A 21,710-nucleotide genomic window follows, 5' to 3' on the forward strand; every position below is an offset into this window, starting at 1 on the left:
CCCCTAACCCTATCAGCTGCCTGTAGCCCCTAACCCTATCAGCTGCCTGTAGCCCCTAACCCTATCAGCTGCCTGTGTCTCCACAGAATATTATTGTCCTCAGTTTCTGTCTGCTGAACCGTACTCATTTCTTCGACACATTGGCAGCCTAGTGTTATAATGTTGAACAATAAATCCTAAATCATAATGGCATTATAATGAATGTACAATCTTAATTGGTCAGACACCATAATCTGATTAAACGTTCCTTAAATATTATTAATGTCTATATAAAGGAGGATGTAGATGCATTTCGGGGATGTACTTTAGTTCAATGTGGTTCCCAATTCAATGGCAGTTCCCTCACATTGATATCTCTTCACTTAAGACATTGACAACCTTGACACTAACATTGACATCACTCTAGGTCTAAAATCTATTAATAACCAGGATCCCCACTGGCCAGACACTGATGATATGTATCGAGAAACTGATGATGCTTTTGTCTCTGCAAAGATCGTTGTGAAGAAGAAAAGTTAATAGTATGTTTACACTGAAATAAAATGCAATCTTGTTAATTAAATCCTGTTTTTTATAGTTATTTTGTTTGTATGGCCGAGGGTCTGATAAGATGGGGACAGGGAAAATATAGAAACCTTACTGCATTAACACATCCAAAACCATAATATAAAACAATATCTATAAAACACATTTGTAAATTAAATATTAGCGGTAGATCGGCTTGGAGACCTGATGATAGCATGATGTAACCTCACCAAGTCATCTGACCCTTCATAAACCATGCTGTAGGGCCACCTGCTAGGTATGTGTGTGTGTTTGTGTGTGTGAAAAGCGGCGCCTGGCAAGCACTCAGAAGAAAGTACACCCTCACATACCCACGCCCCCCCCCGCCCCCAACACTGTTTGGTGCTTGTGTTTTTCAGTATGTTTTCTCTGTTTTTAGCAACTAAATCAAGTTTGTTCATTCAAAAATAAAACTTTTAATTTAATTTATTTTGTGCACGTACCGTAATATTTTACGAAAACCTTTCTAGTTTCATACTTTTCCCAAGAACTAATCTGAGACCCATTCTCTTTAACGAAATTACCAAGGATAAACATACATAAATAAGGGCATTAAAATACAATAAAACCATTAAAAAAACCAATGTTTTAATAGATAAAGATGTTTTAAGTAACAATGTGTTTTAGACTCAACTTAGTAGATTCATTATGCCATTATAAATGTAAAATCTAATAAGTGGATATAATTGAGGCAAATTGTGGCTTTTTAATGAGGATGTATCATATGTCATGAGACATATCAGGTTCAGAGAAGGTGTTAGGTAACCTATCATTCAAAAGAAAGGGAGGGATATCTGTTTCCACGACTTGCTTCGCTTTGCCAAATTATTAAAAAACTCAATAGTCATCCTCCTCATCGTTGCCATCATTGTTCTTCTTCTTCTCGCAGCTGAAAATGTAAACTGACATATGAAGCTCACGGGAAGTAAGCGTAAGAGATGGTAAATGGCCTTTCGGTTGTAGGGAGGACAGAACTGACCAGATATAGTCGATGAAACCAAGCACCGTCTCCCAGCTAAAACGGGCTGCTCAGCCTAACACGGCCTTAAGGCCTTAATAACATAAGCCTTTCAATAATTCTGTAGATAGTTGCCCGAATATTGTAACATGTGCTGAGCGCACTTGCACACACAAAAGGCATGCCCAACATGCCAAATGATAAAACAACACATTAACGATTGTATTCTACCTCACGAGAGTGACCTAGTAGGATAATTACAGATTGTTGGCTCACAAATGAGGCGCCCAGTACAACCAGTCTTCTACTGGTAGAATTTGGAGCTGCGCAGTACAACTAGTCTTCTATTGGTGGATACTGAATGCTGCCCACTACCACAGGCTTTAACTGGTGGACACTGGGAGCTGCCCAGCACAACCACAGGCTTCTTGTCTTTACAATTCAGCATCTTTAAAACTGAGGCAAATTGAATTGAAAAGATTTGATTGTTTCTATTAAATCCCTCCATAATCCATAGTGTTAGTGTTGTTAGGGCATCAGAAATCACTGCTGCTGTTCAGCGGGCCAATGTGTGTTAGTCTTTAGCAGTTAATCAGTGTTGTCTGAGCCTGAAGCCGGTTAAACAGGGTTATCTGGGTTATCTGGGCCTGAAGCCCTGGTAGTCTCCGTCCAAGCTGGGAAACTCCGCCCTGATCTTGTCTACACAGCAGCGGGGGACGACCGGGTGGCTGTCGGCCGGCGGGACCCCGAGCCTCCAGGCGATGTACTGCTCATAAGCACAGTGGCGGAGGGCGTCGGTGGAGCCGGCCGGGTCACCCAGTGGGTCCCGGTACCGCAGCAGAGCCTCCAGCAGGGGGCGGCTCAGCACCAGGGGATGAAACAGAGGAGAGGAGGTGATACATGGTCCCCTGGACCTCCGGCAGCACAGCTCCTCCTGGTGGAGGGGAGTGGAACTGCAGCCACCGCACAGGCACCACGCCGGCTCACCTGGCCCGCGCTGGGGCAAGGGTTTGGAGCCATGGCCGTTGATGGGGGTCAATTTTGGGGTGCTGCCTTGCTTTGGCAGCTCCAGCATGGCTCTGAGGTGACTTCCGTTGTTCTCCTGCATGATAAACAGACGTATTCTGTCATGAAGCCCGTTGACTCTGGCCACTATAATGGCACCATTTAAGTACGTTGACCACAGCCTGTGGTACGCATCACAGACTGGTCAGACCTAAATAGTGTCATTATAGTTCAGAATCAGAATCGCTTTATTGCATAGTAAGTATTGAATTTTTTCTTGGAATTAGGTGCCACAAATAACGATGACACATAAATATATAAAAGTGAAAATAGAAACATTTACAAAAAAAGAAAATGTGTATAACATTTTAGGAAAATGTATATTATAAGGAAGAAAAAGTGGATGCCTCGTTTTAGAATTAAATGAAGCTAAACAGATCTGCAGGAATGTGTAAAATGACCATGGCACATGCAAATATTCACTGTTGTTATTGTGTTTAAAAATATTTGCAATGTGCAGAAGAGATTTGAGATACAATGGTTTATTTCTCACCTGCCGCCATTTGACATGTTTAATGTGCGGTGAAATGAGTGACTGCAACAATGATAACATACAACACTATATGAGGTGTTAGCATACTAGTTTTAGGTTTCTATGGTATGGGGGTCTAACCTTGCGTGGGAGCACAGACAAGGGCTTGACGTTCTGCAGACTCTTCTTCCGCGACTTCCGGACAAGGCGGAGTTGGTCCTCGTCCACGAACGACACAGAGAGGATGCACTGGAACAAGGACCCAGGACATGGGTATAGCTGCACCACAACAACAGATAACCCCGTTATAGACATCAAAACCATCAGCTGGGGGGGTTACCTGTTGTTTATCTTGGACAGATTCCACCTTGCGCTCCGAGTAATTCTGTCGGGCCTCCATTTTGTAACAGCTGGTCCCGATCAGCCAATCGATAAAGATGGTCGTCTGAAAAAGGGAAATGAAGCGGTCTGAATTACAAGAACCACTGTTTCACATTGTGTATGTGGGTAAAATGATTTTTTATTATGCTTTCCAAAGCAAACAATCACTACTTGGGAACAATGCTTGCTAGCTTGTAGTGCTATAAAGGCTAGCTGGTTCAATACAGAGAAACCACTGTCATTGTGATGGGATGAAAGTATCGGTCATTTGATCTCAAGCTGTCACTTACCAGGGCGTAGTACGACAGTGTCGATCCAATGTAGACCACTAGCTGAATGAAACTGAATTTCCCTGCCTTAACAACAACAACAACAAAATATTAAATATATATTAAAAATAAATATGTCACTAATGAAGTTCAGTCCATTATGATTATGGAATTGGAGAAACAGACGATAAAGGAGGAAATCATCCAACCTTTCCAAACACCATGACGTCGAAGCGGATTCCAAACGCTTTGTACAGCGTGCGCATCTCTACTCCGTTCTCGCTGTGGTACCGCGCAAACCTGCGTGAGACAGCGCCAATGTAAGACTTTGTTAGCATAGCGTGATACAGTGCTAGCATACCATGAAGCAGTGTTGATCTAGCATGAGACAGTGTTAGCCTTACGTAAGACTGTGTTAGCTGAGCATGACACTGGGATAGCCTAGCGTGAGACAATGTAAACCTAGCATGAGAAAATGTAAGCGAGACAACAAGCTAATTTGAGACTGCAAGCCTAACAAGAGACAGTTGGTCTAGGGCTCCGGTCAAATAGTCAAAAATATGTGGTGCTATTTACATTCTTAAACCCTTTTCCTTGAACTTGATGTAAAATGTCATGAGGTCAAGGGAATATGTGAAGGAGAAAGAGAAAAAAGACAACCCAAAATATTCCAACTGCATATACAATAGGCCATGTAATTATGCGACGGCTGACTCGGGTCAGCCGTGGTGAGACCTCTGAAGATGGACTGCTAAAAGCTCATCGTATATACTTCGCCACGTGCGTTCTTCTGACAGTGTTGCTCCATGGAGGCTTTATAAACATGGACAACCCAGTAATAAATCAGGTTGGAATTTTAATAAGAAAGGAATATAGGCTAGCAGTCACAAAAGTTAAACAAAATGGATGTCCCATTGAGAATCCACTTATATTTATCGACATGAATACCATGATTGTATGAAAACAATTTCATTTGATCGTTTCTTTGCATGAATGGAATGATTAGAATGTCGATTTAATTTTGCTGCCACTAGGATTGGAATTATGTTATTTCCTTTGGTAAAGGATTGTCCAGTGGACCTTCTGCTGAAAGATAAGAAAGAAAGCATAGAAGCACCTTTTCTTAGCATTCATAAAATTCAAACAGCTCTTAGCATGGCTGCCCCTTGGATCCTTCTCGGTCATTTCACTCAGTGAGGAACTTTCCGAAGCAAAGCTTTGGAACTCCCACCTGAAGTTGAGGCCGGGGTAGAGGGTTCGGTTGCTCTCTTTCTCATCCAGCCGTCTGAAGGAGTACTTAGGAAGGCATCGCTCCATGAGGCGGTCCAGGTTACAGTCCCAGTTGATCTGGATGCCAATCACGCCCCCCTGTAGTGGGAGGGGGGACAACACAAGCATCCCTCCTTTAAAATCACACCAGATATCGCAGATGTGCTTACATTTGAGCACTAAACACGCTGCAATCTAAATACTAATTAACAGTTCATCATTGACAACTGTAAACTTGTACATTTACATAGTTGACCCTGCTCCACGACCAGACATACCTCCACGGCAAGACCCACCCCACGATTACACCCAAGGCATGGTCAGACCCAGCTCCACCTCCAGATCCAGTTCCAGAATCAGATCTACCTCCAAGGCCAGAGTCATCTCCTCCACCAGACCCAACTCCTCCATCAAACCCACCTCCACAGCTAGCACTGCAAAGTCCTCCCTGGCCTGGTGAACGATGTCGCCCAGACGGAAGATGGGACACAGGGCGTCATCCCCCCTGTGGCAGCCTCTCAGATAGGCGTCATTCATCTGGGGGAGAATGTTCCTCCTGGAAGACAATAATAGTTTAACTAGCATAGCTTAGATTAGCCTAGCTTAGCTTACTTTAGCCGTAGCTAACCTCATTTATTTATATCCTAACACCGCCTAGTTTAGCTTTCTGTAGTCTAATTCAGCCAAGTTTAACATTAACCTAGAAGATTATGGTTGCTAGAGATTGTATCCTTGTGAGTCCAGCCTAAATCGTCCAAGTTCATCGCCTCAAGGTTTAAAGGTGCGGCCACACCAGACGCGTATTTCGCGTACTTCGCGTATGAAATCGCCATTTTTTTCCATAGGGAACCATTGGTTTACGAGCGTATTACGCGTAATACGCGTATAAGCAACATTGTACGCGCGTATGAGGCGCGTATATGTACGCGCTATACGCGCGTAAAGTGCGTATATCGCGTACATTTCAAGAGTTCAAAAAATTTAATTTTTTACGCTCATACGCATGACGATTAGCCGTATTGCCCAATCAGCGTTGAGCTTGACCCGACGTCACTGGCAGAGAGTAGTGAGCTTGGACAGAAGCATACGGCCGACATCTTTCTTTATTCTGTGTGGAAATAGTAACATAGTTACGCCATTAAATGCTTTTATGGAAACATTTCTAGCGAGAAATGTGCATTTTACTTTCATAATGTTCGCTCGGTGAATGTGAAGGATGTTTGGTTTGATAGTTATGACGAAGAGGGAACGCTCCGTTCACTTGCATGGACAGAGTCTCTGGTTACTAAGCAACCTCAACGTCTTGGCGGACTATTTCTCTGCTGATCAACACTACAGACACTACACGAACAGAAATGGAGGTGGATCAAAATATCATCGTCGCCGTGTGCGGCCGTCCTGTCCTGTACGACCAACCCGGTCTCACGAAAAGACGTGACACTGTCACGTTATTTAATCTATTGAAACGTGTTCAGGATCACGTATTTTCAAATTTTTCGTGTTTACAAGCACAAATTCCAAACCCATGTATTTCAATTGGAAGTATTTGTCGTGTCACCAGCACGACTTCCAAACTAAGGTTCTGTGCGGGAGCGTTCTCCCTAATGTCCCTTAAGGAGCTCCGTACAGTACATTTATTGTTAAAAATTGTGAACGATATGGCAGCTTTAGGCCTATGGAGTCAGTTTCCTGCCATAATTCAAACCTGAAAAAAAAAGTTTCAAAGGCTTGTAAGTCTGGGTTTGAAAACTCAACACCTTGTAAAAAAGGTTTTGCAACACTGAAAAAAGAGATTATAACCTGAAATAAAATAAAACTAAAATTCAAACATCTGTAAACATGATTTTGTGTTCTATTTTATCTTCTTCATCATTTTCAGCAACACATTTTCAAAGTTCAAACAATTTCACCAGCGCATTTGCAGAGTTTCAAATCTGGCACTGTTCTAACGGTGTATTTCATTGTTGCCCGGTTTTGAAACCTTGTAAATGGGATTCTGCAAACAGGTGTTCATACATTGAGAAATACGTTTTGAAAGGTTGAATATTTAGTTTTAAAAACTTGTAAAGGTGTACGTTTACGACATTGCAACGTATTTTTTCAGAACTGACTTTTCAGCACTGACTTTTCAGAGATTTGAGCGCAAGCTTTGAGTCACGTGAATATTGGCAGTGTTCTGACGCCACTCGTTTTGAAACTCCTGACAGTCGAATCTGAAAACGTTCCTGGGGGCAGGACCATTTAGCTCTAAACCTATTGGTTGCTCTCGGCTGACGTACATTCCAATCACATGTGCCGTTCACCGGGCTGTTCGTGATTGACAGTGCTCTGCCGATGACACGAATAACAACGGGTTGATTTCGCGGTTGATTTTGATTTCCATTTTCTGGAACCAGAGTCTCATCTCCATAGGACGCGACTAGCAAGGACGCGTCCTAGCAAGGCTGCAGCCTTCACTTTGGGAAACAGCCATGGTTCCAGAAAATGGAAATCAAAATCAACCGCGAAAGTCGCTTGTTATTTGTGTCATCGGCAGAGCACTGTCAATCACGCACAGCCCGGTGAACGGCACATGTGATTGGAATGTACGTCAGCCGAGAGCAACCAATAGGTTTAGAGCTAAATGGTCCGGCCCCCAGGAACGTTTTCAGATTCGACTGTCAGGAGTTTCAAAACGAGTGGCGTCAGAACACTGCCAATATTCACGTGACTCAAAGCTTGCGCCTGTGTGGTCAAATCTCTGAAAAGTCGGTGCTGAAAAGTCAGTTCTGAAAAAAGACGTTGTAATGTCGTTAACGTACACCTTTACAAGTTTTTAAAACTAAATATTCAACCTTTCAAAACGTATTTCTCAATGTATGAACACCTGTTTGCAGAATCCCATTTACAAGGTTTCAAAACCGGGCAACAATGAAATACACTGTTAGAACAGTGCCAGATTTGAAACTCTGCAAATGCGCTGGTGAAATTGTTTGAACTTTGAAAATGTGTTGGTGAAAATGATGAAGAAGATAAAATAGAACACAAAATCATGTTTACAGATGTTTGAATTTTAGCTTTATTTTTTTTCAGGTTATAATCTCTTTGTTCAGTGTTGCAAAACCTTTATTACAAGGTGTTGAGTTTTCAAACCCAGACTTACAAGCCTTTGAAACTTTTTTTTTCAGGTTTGAATTATGGCAGGAAACTGACTCCATATAGGCCACCCGTTTCTACTTTCACCTTTGATTCTGAGAAATTGTGACAATTCACAGATATAGGCTATTAAATGCAGGTGCGCTGCTCAGGCAAACCGCGAAAGAAAAAACGGTAGCTGCTTAATCTGATCTTTTTAGAATTGTATGTCTTGATGTTTTGATCTAACCATAGATCTATTGTCTTGTTTTTGGCTATGTGAATGGAAGTCCGCGTCGATGCCTCGCAAGTCCAGTGTCGCGAGCGGACGTGACATCTAGAAGTCATACCGTATAATAATGGGTTATCACTATCCTCGGGCCGGGCCTTTGATCGAGCGTTTTTACTTTTATTTTATCATTATCATAAATTAGCCTAATCTGAGGAGAAATCTATGCCATAAACAGAAATATTATGGGTCTTTATTACACGGGTCTTCTCAATGCCGTGGAACGCTCCGTTCACTTGCATGGGTCCGGGGATATCTCGGGATTGGTTTCTTTATTAATCGAATGGGAAATGCAATAGGCCTATTTTAGGACCGAATCACCGTTGAACTTGTTTCTAATAACATTTCTAGCGAGAAATATACTTTTTACTTGCATAATCTTTAGTCAGTGATTACGTATGATCTTTAGTTTTATAGTTATTAGGAAGATTTTATCGGCTCGCTCGCATGTTTCAATGACGTCAGGTTGCTAAGGACGCTGCTTTCGCTAAACTAGCACACACACACACACACACACACACACACACACACACACACACACACACACACACACACACACACACACACACACACACACACACACACACACACACACACACACACACACAATGCATTTCGCTGCAGATATTCCCTCAATTATTATTACTTTCAAAACGTTGGCCAAGGTTGAATATCCTTTTTATTTGGGCTGCTTCTAGGACATTTTGGGTGGATTTTGAACGGTATGTGGGCGGGACGTTTTTTGCAGGACCTGGCAACCCTGCGCTGTTGCCCGGGGTGCTGAAATGCTCCGGAACAGATCTGGATCCACTATGGCCAAAAGACTTGTATGCCCCCCCCCCCCCCCCCCCCCCCTTAAATAAATTCTATGGCAGAATAAAGAATAAATTCATGCATTATCATTCAACTTGAACATGTGTTTTTACAGTATAGCGTGGTGGAGGGCTGACGTATGTTGCCCAACCCGGAAGTGAGCGTCGCCCTGGTTTCCCTTGACAAAAAGCCAACGGGTTTTTCCATTGGATTTTGGATTATTGCAGAAAAATTAGCATCTTTGAAGCACCTCCTCAAAAACTGAAAATAAATAAATAAATAAAAAATATCTGTGCTCCAAAGAACGAAATGTAAACCAATGCATTCTGAATAATAATAATAATAATAATACATTTAATTTAGAGGCACCTTTCAAGACACCCAAGGTCACTTTACAGAGCATATAGTCATCATTCAAAACTATGTAAAACAGACTAGGAATAAAAGAAAAACAGAGGTTAAACATGAATAATAATAATAATTAATAACACTCAAAGACGCCTACAGTGAAGGGGGGACCTCACTAACCACCACCAATGAGTAGCACCCACTTGGGTGATGAATGGGAGTGTTTCTCCGATTTTTCCATGCTACACAGAACGAAATGTAAACCATGCAAATAAAGACTTCATGTTCATAATCATTTAAATATCATTAATCTCCTGAGTGTGTCGAGTGGTATTCTATTTTTTTCAACGGGGCTGCATCCAGTCACTTGACCGCCCCCTCTAATCCTTACATGGTTCTAAAAACCACGCGGCAAAGGAGCTGCCGTCCATTGTGTTGTTTTTGTTGTAAACTAGGGTCAGATGGTTAAAAAATAGACAGATATTCCAAGGTATCCTTAAAAGGCAGCTTGGATGTTTTTATTTTGTGCAGTTTAGACTTCTTCTATAACCTATTTTTGAAAGCAAAACACCAAGCTCATTGATTTAACGAGGCAGGGTTATTTGAAACAATTTATTGAATAAATATTTATGAGAGGTCATTCCTTCTCCTTTGCTTCCTATTTATGTCTAGTGTACACCCCTACTGTCAGCAAGCATCACCCCCCCCCCCCCCCCTCCCCATATGGATTTGGAGAATTGCTGCCACGTCCCGGTGGTGGAGGTATCATATATATGAAAGAGGGCATTCAATTATACTACAATGATCAATTAGGAGGCCGAAGCCCTAAAGGAAGTGATGCAATAGGTGACTGAGTCGACAACATTTAAGTAAGCCTTGGGGTCTCTTATATATCAAAGGGGGTCTCAAAGGACGCATATACGCTTCAACCTGTGGCTTACAGGAAATGACTCAGCAAGTGCTCCATCTTGTTGCACACACCCAGCGGCTCGCTTGCAAGATTTAGGCCTGAAGTTCTTCCCAGACCTACACCGTAGCCATCCAACCTGCATATCGGAGAATCAGGCCTCTCTGTAATAATGACAAAAAGTTATGAGAGGAATACACATCAACTTTTGTTGTCTCATAAGCGGCGTGGTGTCAGCTGCTTTTGACCTTTTGACCCCAGACTTCTGAGGGAATAGCTGAATCAATTCATTAGTCAATCAGAAGTATGTAAATATCTTCCCGGTGTCGTAAGAGGGCGAACAAGGTGTCCTTCAACATCTACGCTTCCAGGCGATTGCAATGGCGCCACACATGAGCATATTCGAACATGTTTAATGGTAGTAATTAGCTGTCGAAATTGGAGGCCTTAATCAATAATGAGCAGCTATTGATTTACTTTCCGATAGAAATTTGTGACAAATGACATATTAATTAGCATCTACACGTTGAGCTGAGTCCAATGACACCAAGCATGACACTCTAGCAAATGTATTTTACATGGTACATATGGTCTAGGACATGATCTCGGTGTGGCACGAGGGCAAGCTTGATCTCATTGGACTCAGCTTAACGTGTAGATGCTAAATAACATGTAATTTGTCAAGAATCTCCATCGGGAAGCAAATCTATAGCTGGTCATTATTGATAAAGGCCCCCAAAATCGACAGCTAATTACTACCCCGAAACATATTCAAATATGATCATGTGTGACACTGTTGCAATCGCCTCGAAACGTAGATGTCAAAGGACACCTTGTTTTCCCCCTTACGCCTCCGGGAAGATATTTTCATACTTCTAATGGATTGATTCATATTTTAAGGTTCTCGGAGTGAGACTTTAGGCGGCTGCAGCAGAAGTGTTGAGACGAAAGATGATATCAAGACATTTATAGAATATTCCGATTCACATTATGATTCTTCGTCATAACTATCCGACCAAACATCCTTCACATTCACTGAGCGAAGATTATGAAAGTCCAGGCCCCCCTCCATCTCGTTGCACCTGCACCCAGCAGCTCGCTTGTATGATTTTGGCCTGAAGTTCTTCCCAGACCTACACCCTAGCCATCCAACATGCATATCTTAGAATCAGGCCTCTCTTTAATAGTGACAAAAAGTTATGAGAGAAATAAGGTCAAAAGCAGCCGACACCACGCCGCTTATGAGACAACAAAAGTTTATGTGTATTCCTCTCATAACTTTTTGTCATTATTACAGAGAGGCCTGATTCTCCGATATGCAGGTTGGATGGCTACGGTGTAGGTCTGGGAAGAACTTCAGGCCTAAATCTTGCAAGCGAGCCGCTGGGTGGGTGCAACAAGATGGAGCACTTGCTGAGTCATTTCCTGTAAGCCACAGGTTGAAGCGTATATGCGTCCTTTGAGACCCCCTTTGATATATAAGAGACCCCAAGGCTTACTTAAATGTTGTCGACTCAGTCACCTATTGCATCACTTCCTTTAGGGCTTCGGCCTCCTAATTGATCATTGTAGTATAATTGAATGCCCTCTTTCATATATATGATACCTCCACCACCGGGACGTGGCAGCAATTCTCCAAATCCATATGGGGAGGGGGGGGGGGGGGGGGGGGGGGTGATGCTTGCTGACAGTAGGGGTGTACACTAGACATAAATAGGAAGCAAACTCAGGAGAAGGAATGACCTCTCATAAATATTTATTCAATAAATTGTTTCAAATAACCCTGCCTCGTTAAATCAATGAGCTTGGTGTTTTGCTTTCAAAAATAGGTTATAGAAGAAGTCTAAACTGCACAAAATAAAAACATCCAAGCTGCCTTTTAAGGATACCTTGGAATATCTGTCTATTTTTTAACCATCTGACCCTAGTTTACGACAAAAACAACACAATGGACGGCAGCTCCTTTGCCGCGTGGTTTTTAGAACCATGTAAGGATTAGAGGGGGCGGTCAAGTGACTGGATGCAGCCCCGTTGAAAAAAATAGAATACCACTCGACACACTCAGGAGATTAATGATATTTAAATGATTATGAACATGAAGTCTTTATTTGCATGGTTTACATTTCGTTCTGTGTAGCATGGAAAAATCGGAGAAACACTCCCATTCATCACCCAAGTGGGTGCTACTCATTGGTGGTGGTTAGTGAGGTCCCCCCTTCACTGTAGGCGTCTTTGAGTGTTATTAATTATTATATTCCTAGTCTGTTTTACATAGTTTTGAATGATGACTATATGCTCTGTAAAGTGACCTTGGGTGTCTTGAAAGGCGCCTCTAAATTAAATGTATTATTATTATTATTATTATTCAGAATGCATTGGTTTACATTTCGTTCTTTGGAGCACAGATATTTTTTATTTATTTATTTATTTTCAGTTTTTGAGGAGGTGCTTCAAAGATGCTAATTTTTCTGCAATAATCCAAAATCCAATGGAAAAACCCGTTGGCTTTTTGTCAAGGGAAACCAGGGCGACGCTCACTTCCGGGTTGGGCAACATACGTCAGCCCTCCACCACGCTATACTGTAAAAACACATGTTCAAGTTGAATGATAATGCATGAATTTATTCTTTATTCTGCCATAGAATTTATTTAAGGGGGGGGGGGGGCATACAAGTCTTTTGGCCATAGTGGATCCAGATCTGTTCCGGAGCATTTCAGCACCCCGGGCAACAGCGCAGGGTTGCCAGGTCCTGCAAAAAACGTCCCGCCCACATACCGTTCAAAATCCACCCAAAATGTCCTAGAAGCAGCCCAAATAAAAAGGATATTCAACCTTGGCCAACGTTTTGAAAGTAATAATAATTGAGGGAATATCTGCAGCGAAATGCATTGTGTGTGTATGTGTATGTGTATGTGTATGTGTGTGTGTGTGTGTGTGTGTGTGTGCTAGTTTAGCGAAAGCAGCGTCCTTAGCAACCTGACGTCATTGAAACATGCGAGCGAGCCGATAAAATCTTCCTAATAACTATAAAACTAAAGATCATACGTAATCACTGACTAAAGATTATGCAAGTAAAAAGTATATTTCTCGCTAGAAATGTTATTAGAAACAAGTTCAACGGTGATTCGGTCCTAAAATAGGCCTATTGCATTTCCCATTCGATTAATAAAGAAACCAATCCCGAGATATCCCCGGACCCATGCAAGTGAACGGAGCGTTCCACGGCATTGAGAAGACCCGTGTAATAAAGACCCATAATATTTCTGTTTATGGCATAGATTTCTCCTCAGATTAGGCTAATTTATGATAATGATAAAATAAAAGTAAAAACGCTCGATCAAAGGCCCGGCCCGAGGATAGTGATAACCCATTATTATACGGTATGACTTCTAGATGTCACGTCCGCTCGCGACACTGGACTTGCGAGGCATCGACGCGGACTTCCATTCACATAGCCAAAAACAAGACAATAGATCTATGGTTAGATCAAAACATCAAGACATACAATTCTAAAAAGATCAGATTAAGCAGCTACCGTTTTTTCTTTCGCGGTTTGCCTGAGCAGCGCACCTGCATTTAATAGCCTATATCTGTGAATTGTCACAATTTCTCAGAATCAAAGGTGAAAGTAGAAACGGGTGGCCTAAAGCTGTCATATCGTTCACAATTTTTAACAATAAATGTACTCCTTAAGGGACATTAGGGAGAACGCTCCCGCACAGAACCTTAGTTTGGAAGTCGTGCTGGTGACACGACAAATACTTCCAATTGAAATACATGGGTTTGGAATTTGTGCTTGTAAACACGAAAAATTTGAAAATACGTGATCCTGAACACGTTTCAATAGATTAAATAACGTGACAGTGTCACTTCTTTTCGTGAGACCGGGTTGGTACGACACCACGATGGTGTCGTACAGGGACAGGAACAAAACAGAGAGGGCGTGGGTCGACGTGGCAGAGGATATTGGCGTTCCTGGTAAGATCAGTGAATAATGTGTGTGTGTATTTTGCTTGGCTTCAGCTATCGGTTGTGTTCTACTATGAAAAAAGTTAGCACCGGTTAGCGGTAGCACCAGTTAGCAGTAATATTAAGTGATACTACTACAACAGACTGTCCCGCTTGTCAGGTTACACAACTTAATATGTATATATGTTCTTGTCAGTGGACAGGAGGTGGAAGTCACTCAGGGACAGGTATAGCGCGTATTGCGCGTATGCGACCATTTTTGACACAAAATGGTCAAGCAACATTATACGCGCGTATCTCGCGTAAAAAGTACGCGAGATACGCGTCTGGTGTGGCCGCACCTTAAGTCTCGAACCAGCCTAATATAAGCAGCAGATATGCTCACAACCACATTCGCAGCATATCTTGCCGTTCTGGATTTAGAATATTGTTTGGAATAATTATAGTATTGTTTATTTAACAATGGGTCATTTAAATGTTCACAGCTTGGTGCCAAAGCGTGAACAGGTTGAACATTTGTTATGCAACTCTAACGTTGATTGCTTGGGTTTATCTGAAACGCGGCTCACAAGCTCCTCACCTAAGGCTGCTGTGTCACTACCAGAATACAAAACTTTCAGGAAAGATAGGGGTCAGGGGCGGGGTGGGGGGGTTCTTATGTATGTAAAGAACAACTTGAAATCCAATCAGATTGAATGGCCCAGCAACATCACACTTGAATGCATTGGTGTACACATCTCCCTTTCGAGAGAAATGTCTCTGACAGTTATCTTCATCTATCGCAAGCCTACTGCTAATCTGGATTTATATGACCAGCTCAAAGCACTCCTTACGTTATGTAATCATAAAAAAAGAAATCCTCCTCTTTGGCGATTTCAACAACAATTAGGATAACAAAAAAGACAGAAAAACCCTCAAGCTAATAACAGATTATTTCAACCTCACTCAGCTAATAGAAAAGCCCACCAGAATTACACACCGCACTCAATCCAGAATTGGCTTAGTTTTCACCAATAAACCGGAAAGAATCACAAACACCCACAACCTGGGTGTTTGTGATTGCATTATGGTCTCTCAGACCATAATGCAATCTTTTTCTCTAGAAAGGTAAAATGCTCAGAAAATCTGTCATACGTAAACCAACCATATTATTAATATGACAGTCCCCAAGAATCAATGAGAAAAATGTTGATAGAGCTCTGAAAGATATTGAGTGGATTGGCCTTACGGAATGCAAGGATGCAGACGCTGGCAGTGACTTATTTCTCAGTTTCTCTTATTTAAAAAATCAGAGAGGTTTTCATCTCTTTCTCCAGGAGGGGGCGCAATGGGAGAAAGAAGTCAAGCTCTCTCCCCTGGCTAAACTGCCTTTTTAAAGCTAATGAAGCATAGCGATCAGTTACTCAGTTAGATAGTTAGATAGAAAAAGATGCGTTGGTGCCGTATTCCTAGATTTAAAAAGAGCTTTGGACATCGTCAATCACAAGGTGCTGTTATCTAAATAGTTCTGTTTTTTTGCACATTTTTTGCAACATGTACGAGTTTGAAGCGTAGACAGGCATGAAGTCGTTCACGTGCGTAAACATGCACAAGCTTAAAACCTAACGTTTGCATCATAATCGATCACTCGGAATGGGTGCATTCGTTTTGTTACACCTGGGACACGTTAAGTGGCTGAATTAAAATGGTTGATATGCCACTGCGGTGGCATAACGAGAGCGCAATGAGCGCGCAGAGCCGACATTATTGCGCACCGAGTGGCATGATACAGATATTTATCAAATAAAAATCAGGTTGCTGTCGGGCGCTTCTTCCCGAGGCACGCCGTGCTTCAACTGGAACTACAGGCTGCTGCCGCTTCAGTGGCCAGTGCCACTCAGTGCGAAATACTGTCGGCTCTACGCGCTCTTTCCACAGCGTCCGCGGGCTTCAGATCGCCCCAGCATCACACCAAACGTAGGCAAATGGCGCGTTTCCACTGCAGGGTGCGGAACGGATCGGATAGGTGCGGATCGGATCGCGTTTCCACCGCCAAAAGTGGGCGTGACCCGGACTTTGCCGTACCCGTTCCGGCCTCGTTCTCGGGACTCCTCCGTCGGGGTACCGAAAACGAGACGAGACGCCTGAAAGGGTCCCGGGAAATTCTAGCTACACACCCCCTCCGTTGATTGGTCGACAGAATCATTACTTCAGGGTGACGCGGGGATAAAAACAAACAAACAGTAGCCTCGAGGTATTATTCTTTACAATTAACATGTCGCGTAAAACGCTTGCTTGGGCGAACAAGGAGGTGGAGACGTTCGTCTGCATTCTTGGGGAGGAAGACGTCGTTTACGATGTTTGCGTAGCTGCCGCGGCGATCGACATCCGGCCTACCACAAAGGGTACTGTCGGCAGTGGAAACGCGACCTCGGAACTGAGCTGGGCTATATACCGCCGCGCCCCCTCCCGCACCTTTGCGATCCGATCCGTTCCGCACCCTGCAGTGGAAACGCGGCAAAAGGGACCTCGGAGCGCCCCAAATTGGTGCCTAATAATATATTGTGCCGCGTTTCCACTGCAGGGTGCGGAACGGATCGGATCGCAAAGGTGCGGTAGGGAAGGGGCGGTATAGCCCAGCTCAGTTCCGAGGTCGCGTTTCCACTGCCGACAACACCCTTTGTGGTAGGCCGGATGTCGATCGCCGCGGCAGTTTGTAAGTTTGAAACGTCTTTATATGTATTTTTTTAAAACCACGTGCCCTTTTCCCGGCATTCATTGTGGTTTTATCGAAATAGCACACAAGCAAAACAAGCAACTGAATTATTCAGTATTCCCGTTTTGATTTAAAAAACAGACAAAAAGGCGTTTATTTGTTTATTCCTTTTGCCCTTTTTCCATTTCAAAACCAAATCAGAAAAACCAAAAAACGATTCTGTTATTTGGTTTTTCAGATTTTGTTTTAAATCGGAATATTCAAAGAACGAACCATACAAAGATTTTTTTGGTTTCTGCTTACGTCAATTATTCCCAGAAAACAGAGTAATAAAACGTACCTTGCTCGTTGAAAATATTCAGGTCGAATTTTTTACATTGAATTTTGCACTCTTTTTTTTAAAGTTGAATATTTGATTTTGAATTTTTGAACAATGAAAAATAAAAGTGGAAATGATTTGTTGAAAAAAGTGTTAAATTCAGTGGCAAAAAATCCAGGCACGTTATTTCAATGCATAAATATTCAGTGCTTAAAATTCAATGGCTTTTTATTTTCCAAACCAGATTAGACAGATTTACTACCTACTACAGCATTCTAGATGTGGGTCTGGATTTCCAGGCTAGCATTTAGGTGGAACATTGCTAATTTTATCAGATGGTAATTGAATGGTCATTTCCTCATGCATTTTCATGAAAGCACTTCTGTCCACGCCACAGAGCTGCATATTAGCTCTGCATTGGTGGGGAGGGGAGCCTGTGCCCCTCTGAGCAACAACAACCTTGGACAGAGGGTCACATTTTGTTGTACTATTGAGTTCCAGCGCTGGTGCTGCTGTCACCACAGTGTGAATGAAGAGACATGGCCGTACCTGACGTAGTTGAAGGCGGGGAAGCGGATGTTATTCTTGATGAGGACGGTGAAGTTCTCTGCTGCTGCCAGGAGAGCTGGCCTGAGGACAGGAAGTAGAGAACATGAAGGGAGGAAATCAGGTGAGTGAAGGGAGGGGTCGATGGAGTCAAGGTGAGGGGTATGTATGTTAGGTGAGTTGTAGGGAGGAGAGCTGAAGTGAGGCAGTTGGAGGGAGGAGAGGGGAGTGAGGGGGATGTGGATGGGGAAAGGCGGGGGAGGTGATGTAAGGGGAGATGTAGGGATGTTTGTTAAGTGAGGGTGTTTGGATGAGGGGATGCGAGTATGAAAGGTGAGGTGATGGGAGGTCTCTACCTGGGAGGTTTGCTCCTAGTTTCGACAGGACACCATGCCGATACCTCACAGGTCTTCCTCCTCACGTCAAACTTCACGCAGGCGCCCGTCTGCACTCCTGGAATACAAAAACAACTTGTACGGAGGCCGCCTAGGTGAGGAGGGGGGAGAGGGGGAGACTGAGGGGAAGAGAGAGGGAAGAGGAGCCAGGAGGCTGGAGAATAGAAACGAGAATAGAGGGGATAAGAGATAGGAGGGGTGAGATGGACAGAGACGATGAGTTGTAATGACATAAGAGTGGCAGAGACGGAGAAGTGAGAGGAGGATAGAAAGAGAAGTGAGAGGAGGACGGAAGAAGTGAGTGGAGGAGAGAAGAAGTGAGAGTAGGGGGGGAAGGAGAAGTGAGGGGAGCAGAGAAGGAGGAGTGAGTACCATGGCTATGCTGGTCCCAGGCTCCTTTCGAACAATCTTTATCCGTCTGGCAGACCTTGTCCTCCCTAGGAACCTACAGGAACATCATAATAAGTAACATTATAGCTAGATATGTAATACTGATATACTATACTATATACTATACTGTCTAGAACTATTTAGAATAATAATAGTAATTGATTATTATTGTTTTTGTCATTTTATAAATACAATATCATTTTAATGTCATCAATAATCACAATATCAAAAATAATGAAAGAATGAATATGATGTTATATTATAATATTATATGAACAATTCAGAGCACCTCAGCACATTTTCCTTGCTTCTGGTTCTTTGTAATTATCACATTCGTCACCACGAAGAATGAATTCTTTTCCTAAAGAGAAAAAAATAAAAGTTAAAAAACAGTTTTAAACAGTCCATTGGTAAGGGGTGGGGTCCAGGACAAAGGCCCACCTGAGCTGGACCGCTGTAGTCCACCACGTCCCAGACTACATCCCCCAGCCCGGGAACCTGGGTCAGCGCCACCCCCTTCAGCTTTGCCGTGACGGAGCTCACAACAGGGTCCAACTCCTGGTACTGCTTGTTCCACAGCATCATGATACTAGAACACACACACACACACAAGAACACGTCACACACACATCAAAAGTTTTGTGTCTCGCTAAATGACACTCTTGTGAGTTGTTTGTTTGTTTTATTATAATTTTGTAATTCATGTTTTTATTCCTTATGCTACCTGGAATTGCTCTTAACCTTTCGTCTGCACGTCACTGCAGCTGATGTACCAGCTGCAGTTTATTTGTCTAGGTAAAGAAAAGGAGTGGATATACATTTTCCATTTGTTTAATGGAAAATGGACCAACTTCATGTTTATATTGTGTGGGCTGTGGGCAATAAACCTGATAAATCTATCAATCTAATGTATCTATGTATCTATCTCTCTATCTATCTAGAGAAATAATGATATCTCTCATAGGCCTATATATATATAGCTATAGCTATATATATATATATATATATATATATATAGATAATTAGTCAACCAATACAGTGGTTAACGACATTTGTTGCTGGCTCTGTGAATGGACTATTCAATAAAGGCTGTGTTTATCTTTTACTTCATAAAATAGTTATGTTACGGAAAGTGTCAATATTTGGTATGTTAAAGTTATAACTACCGAATATCAACACATTCCGTAGCACCAAAAGGACACTGGTAGTAGCATGCGGCGGAGAAGTGGCATTCCTGGAGTCTGGAGAGGAGCTGCGGAGGCGTTCCGTTATGCATATATTATATATTATTTCATCTCTGACTTTACTCACCAGATGAACATTAAGATCACCACGTTCAGCGTCCATTTCAGCGAACCGAGTCTCACGCTGTTTATTCGGACCAGTTTGTTTGTCTCGTACTGACACAGAGTGAGAAGTCTGCAAGACATTGCGCTGCAGCTCGGATCTCTGACTCACTGTCCGCTCCTTCCTGGTGAGGGTCACATGGTCACTCTCTACAGCTGCATGAATCCTGCAGCTTGACTCTTCTTGGTATTCAGTTCCTTTGTGTGTGGCATCTATGGAGTAAAAAAACGTGTAGGCCGACTCACGCACAATGATTCACACACACGCTCAGTGTGGTTTGCAAATACAAAACATCATTCACAAACTAATGCATTTTGCTTCAGAAATAAATACAGTATGTTTTACACAATGTACAAAAAAAAATCCTTCAAGTACACAGAACAATTCTACAAGTACGGAACACGAAAGCTGCGCGTGGATCGAAATGCATTTGCGCACGGATCGGAATGCATTTGCGCACGATCGTGCGCAAATGCATTCCGCCTTGCTGATCCGGATCAGCAAGGCGGAAAATTAGTGCCAAAAGTCACGTGACAAACAAATGTCCTGTGATTCACACTACAAAACAACAGGTGGCGTTGTTCCTGCCAAACCGCACGGATTCCGTACGGTTTCCGTGCGGTTTAGCACTTTTACCGTGTCCCGCCAGTTATGCCGCTTTTCCACTGCATGGTACCAGCTCGACACGACTCGACTCGACTCAGCTCGCATTTTTTGCGTTTCCACCGCGAAAACATGGTATCTGGTACCTGAAGTGGCTGCTTTTTCTAGTACCGCCTCGCTCTAGGTTCCAAGCGAGCTGAGCCGATGCTAAAAGGTGACGTCGGCAGACGGCCGGCCACTGAGTGTGAAGAAGTCACGAGCGACATGGCAACCATGCTGGTAACAGCCATAGCAGCACCGCAGCCAACATATTCCACTTCTTCAACTTCTTCAACATGCCAGCTAATAATACGAACACGAATACCATCGCATCGATGTCCTCCATTGTTGTTATGTGGGTTCTGTCCATGGCTGTTTCCCAATGTCAAGGAAGCATGCGCAACGGCCGCCCTTTTAAGGACGCTACGTCATAGAACGCCGACAAGCACTGTTCCAATGTTGAGGACACTCGAAAGCCGCGCCATTTTTGCGTCCTTTGTTTTTGAGAATTCCGAGATTTTTCAAGGATGCATCGCTGCATCCTAGACGAGCCAAAACTACCCACAATCCTCTGCGTTCACTGGGCGGGTTCTTGAAAATGGCAGAGCAGTACACGTTCAAACGAAGGGAAGTTATATTAGTTTTCAGAAATATTTTGTGCCGTATTGCTTTTTATAGATTCATCATGTTAATGCAAATAATCAAGCCTAAAGACCTGTGCCACTTTTCAAACGTTTTTGCAACTTAATGATACGTTGCTATATTTTGCATGGACGTAGCTGGTGTTAAACACCACTGTCACCAATGTCAATTTACTCGCTCACAAGATTACATTATTTATGTATACCTTTATTTATGTTTGTGTTGAATCGTTTTTTTTAGGGTCAGCCCAGCAAACGGAGGCTTTTGTGCGCCTTAGGGTGGCGCACAAACATTTGTTTACCGGTGGAAGGGATA

The 21,710-nt window shown here is 42.9% G+C and overlaps 1 protein-coding gene across 2 annotated transcripts; it reads right to left on the reverse strand.

Moving 5' to 3' along the window:
- Nucleotides 1–1,135: 1,135 nt before the first annotated feature.
- Nucleotides 1,136–20,336, reverse strand: p2rx7 (purinergic receptor P2X, ligand-gated ion channel, 7). Of its 2 annotated transcripts, none has more exons than XM_060065783.1 (13): nucleotides 20,076–20,336; nucleotides 19,206–19,353; nucleotides 19,054–19,125; nucleotides 18,747–18,819; nucleotides 18,336–18,432; nucleotides 17,983–18,063; nucleotides 5,399–5,534; nucleotides 4,941–5,077; nucleotides 3,919–4,009; nucleotides 3,731–3,796; nucleotides 3,427–3,504; nucleotides 3,201–3,338; nucleotides 1,136–2,624 (listed from the first exon to the last, which is right to left on the reverse strand). In XM_060065783.1, the coding sequence occupies exons 1-13, from the start codon at nucleotides 20,192–20,194 to the stop codon at nucleotides 2,160–2,162; spliced, it is 1,701 nt and encodes a 566-aa protein (XP_059921766.1). In that variant the 5' UTR covers nucleotides 20,195–20,336; the 3' UTR covers nucleotides 1,136–2,159. The 2 variants fall into 2 exon arrangements, with proteins under 2 accessions (XP_059921766.1, XP_059921767.1); XM_060065784.1 differs by having other exon boundaries at nucleotides 3,201–3,308; nucleotides 3,400–3,504; nucleotides 20,076–20,334.
- Between the last annotated feature and the right edge of the window lie 1,374 nt (nucleotides 20,337–21,710).

Source organism: Gadus macrocephalus, chromosome 11 (genome assembly GCF_031168955.1).
Source record: "Gadus macrocephalus chromosome 11, ASM3116895v1".
Taxonomy (NCBI): domain Eukaryota; kingdom Metazoa; phylum Chordata; class Actinopteri; order Gadiformes; family Gadidae; genus Gadus; species Gadus macrocephalus.

What these genes read in the sequence shown, in the direction of transcription:
- p2rx7 (XM_060065783.1), bottom strand. Translation starts at nt 20,194, where the DNA reads ATGTCTTGCAGACTTCTCACTCTGTGTCAGTACGAGACAAACAAACTG. An exon ending in AGAATTACTCGGAGCGCAAG is followed by an intron (nt 3,339 to 3,426) that starts GTGGAATCTGTC and finishes GTTGTGGTGCAG; the next exon opens with CTATACCCATGTCCTGGGTC. An exon ending in TGTCTGTGCTCCCACGCAAG is followed by an intron (nt 2,625 to 3,200) that starts GTTAGACCCCCA and finishes TTTATCATGCAG; the next exon opens with GAGAACAACGGAAGTCACCT.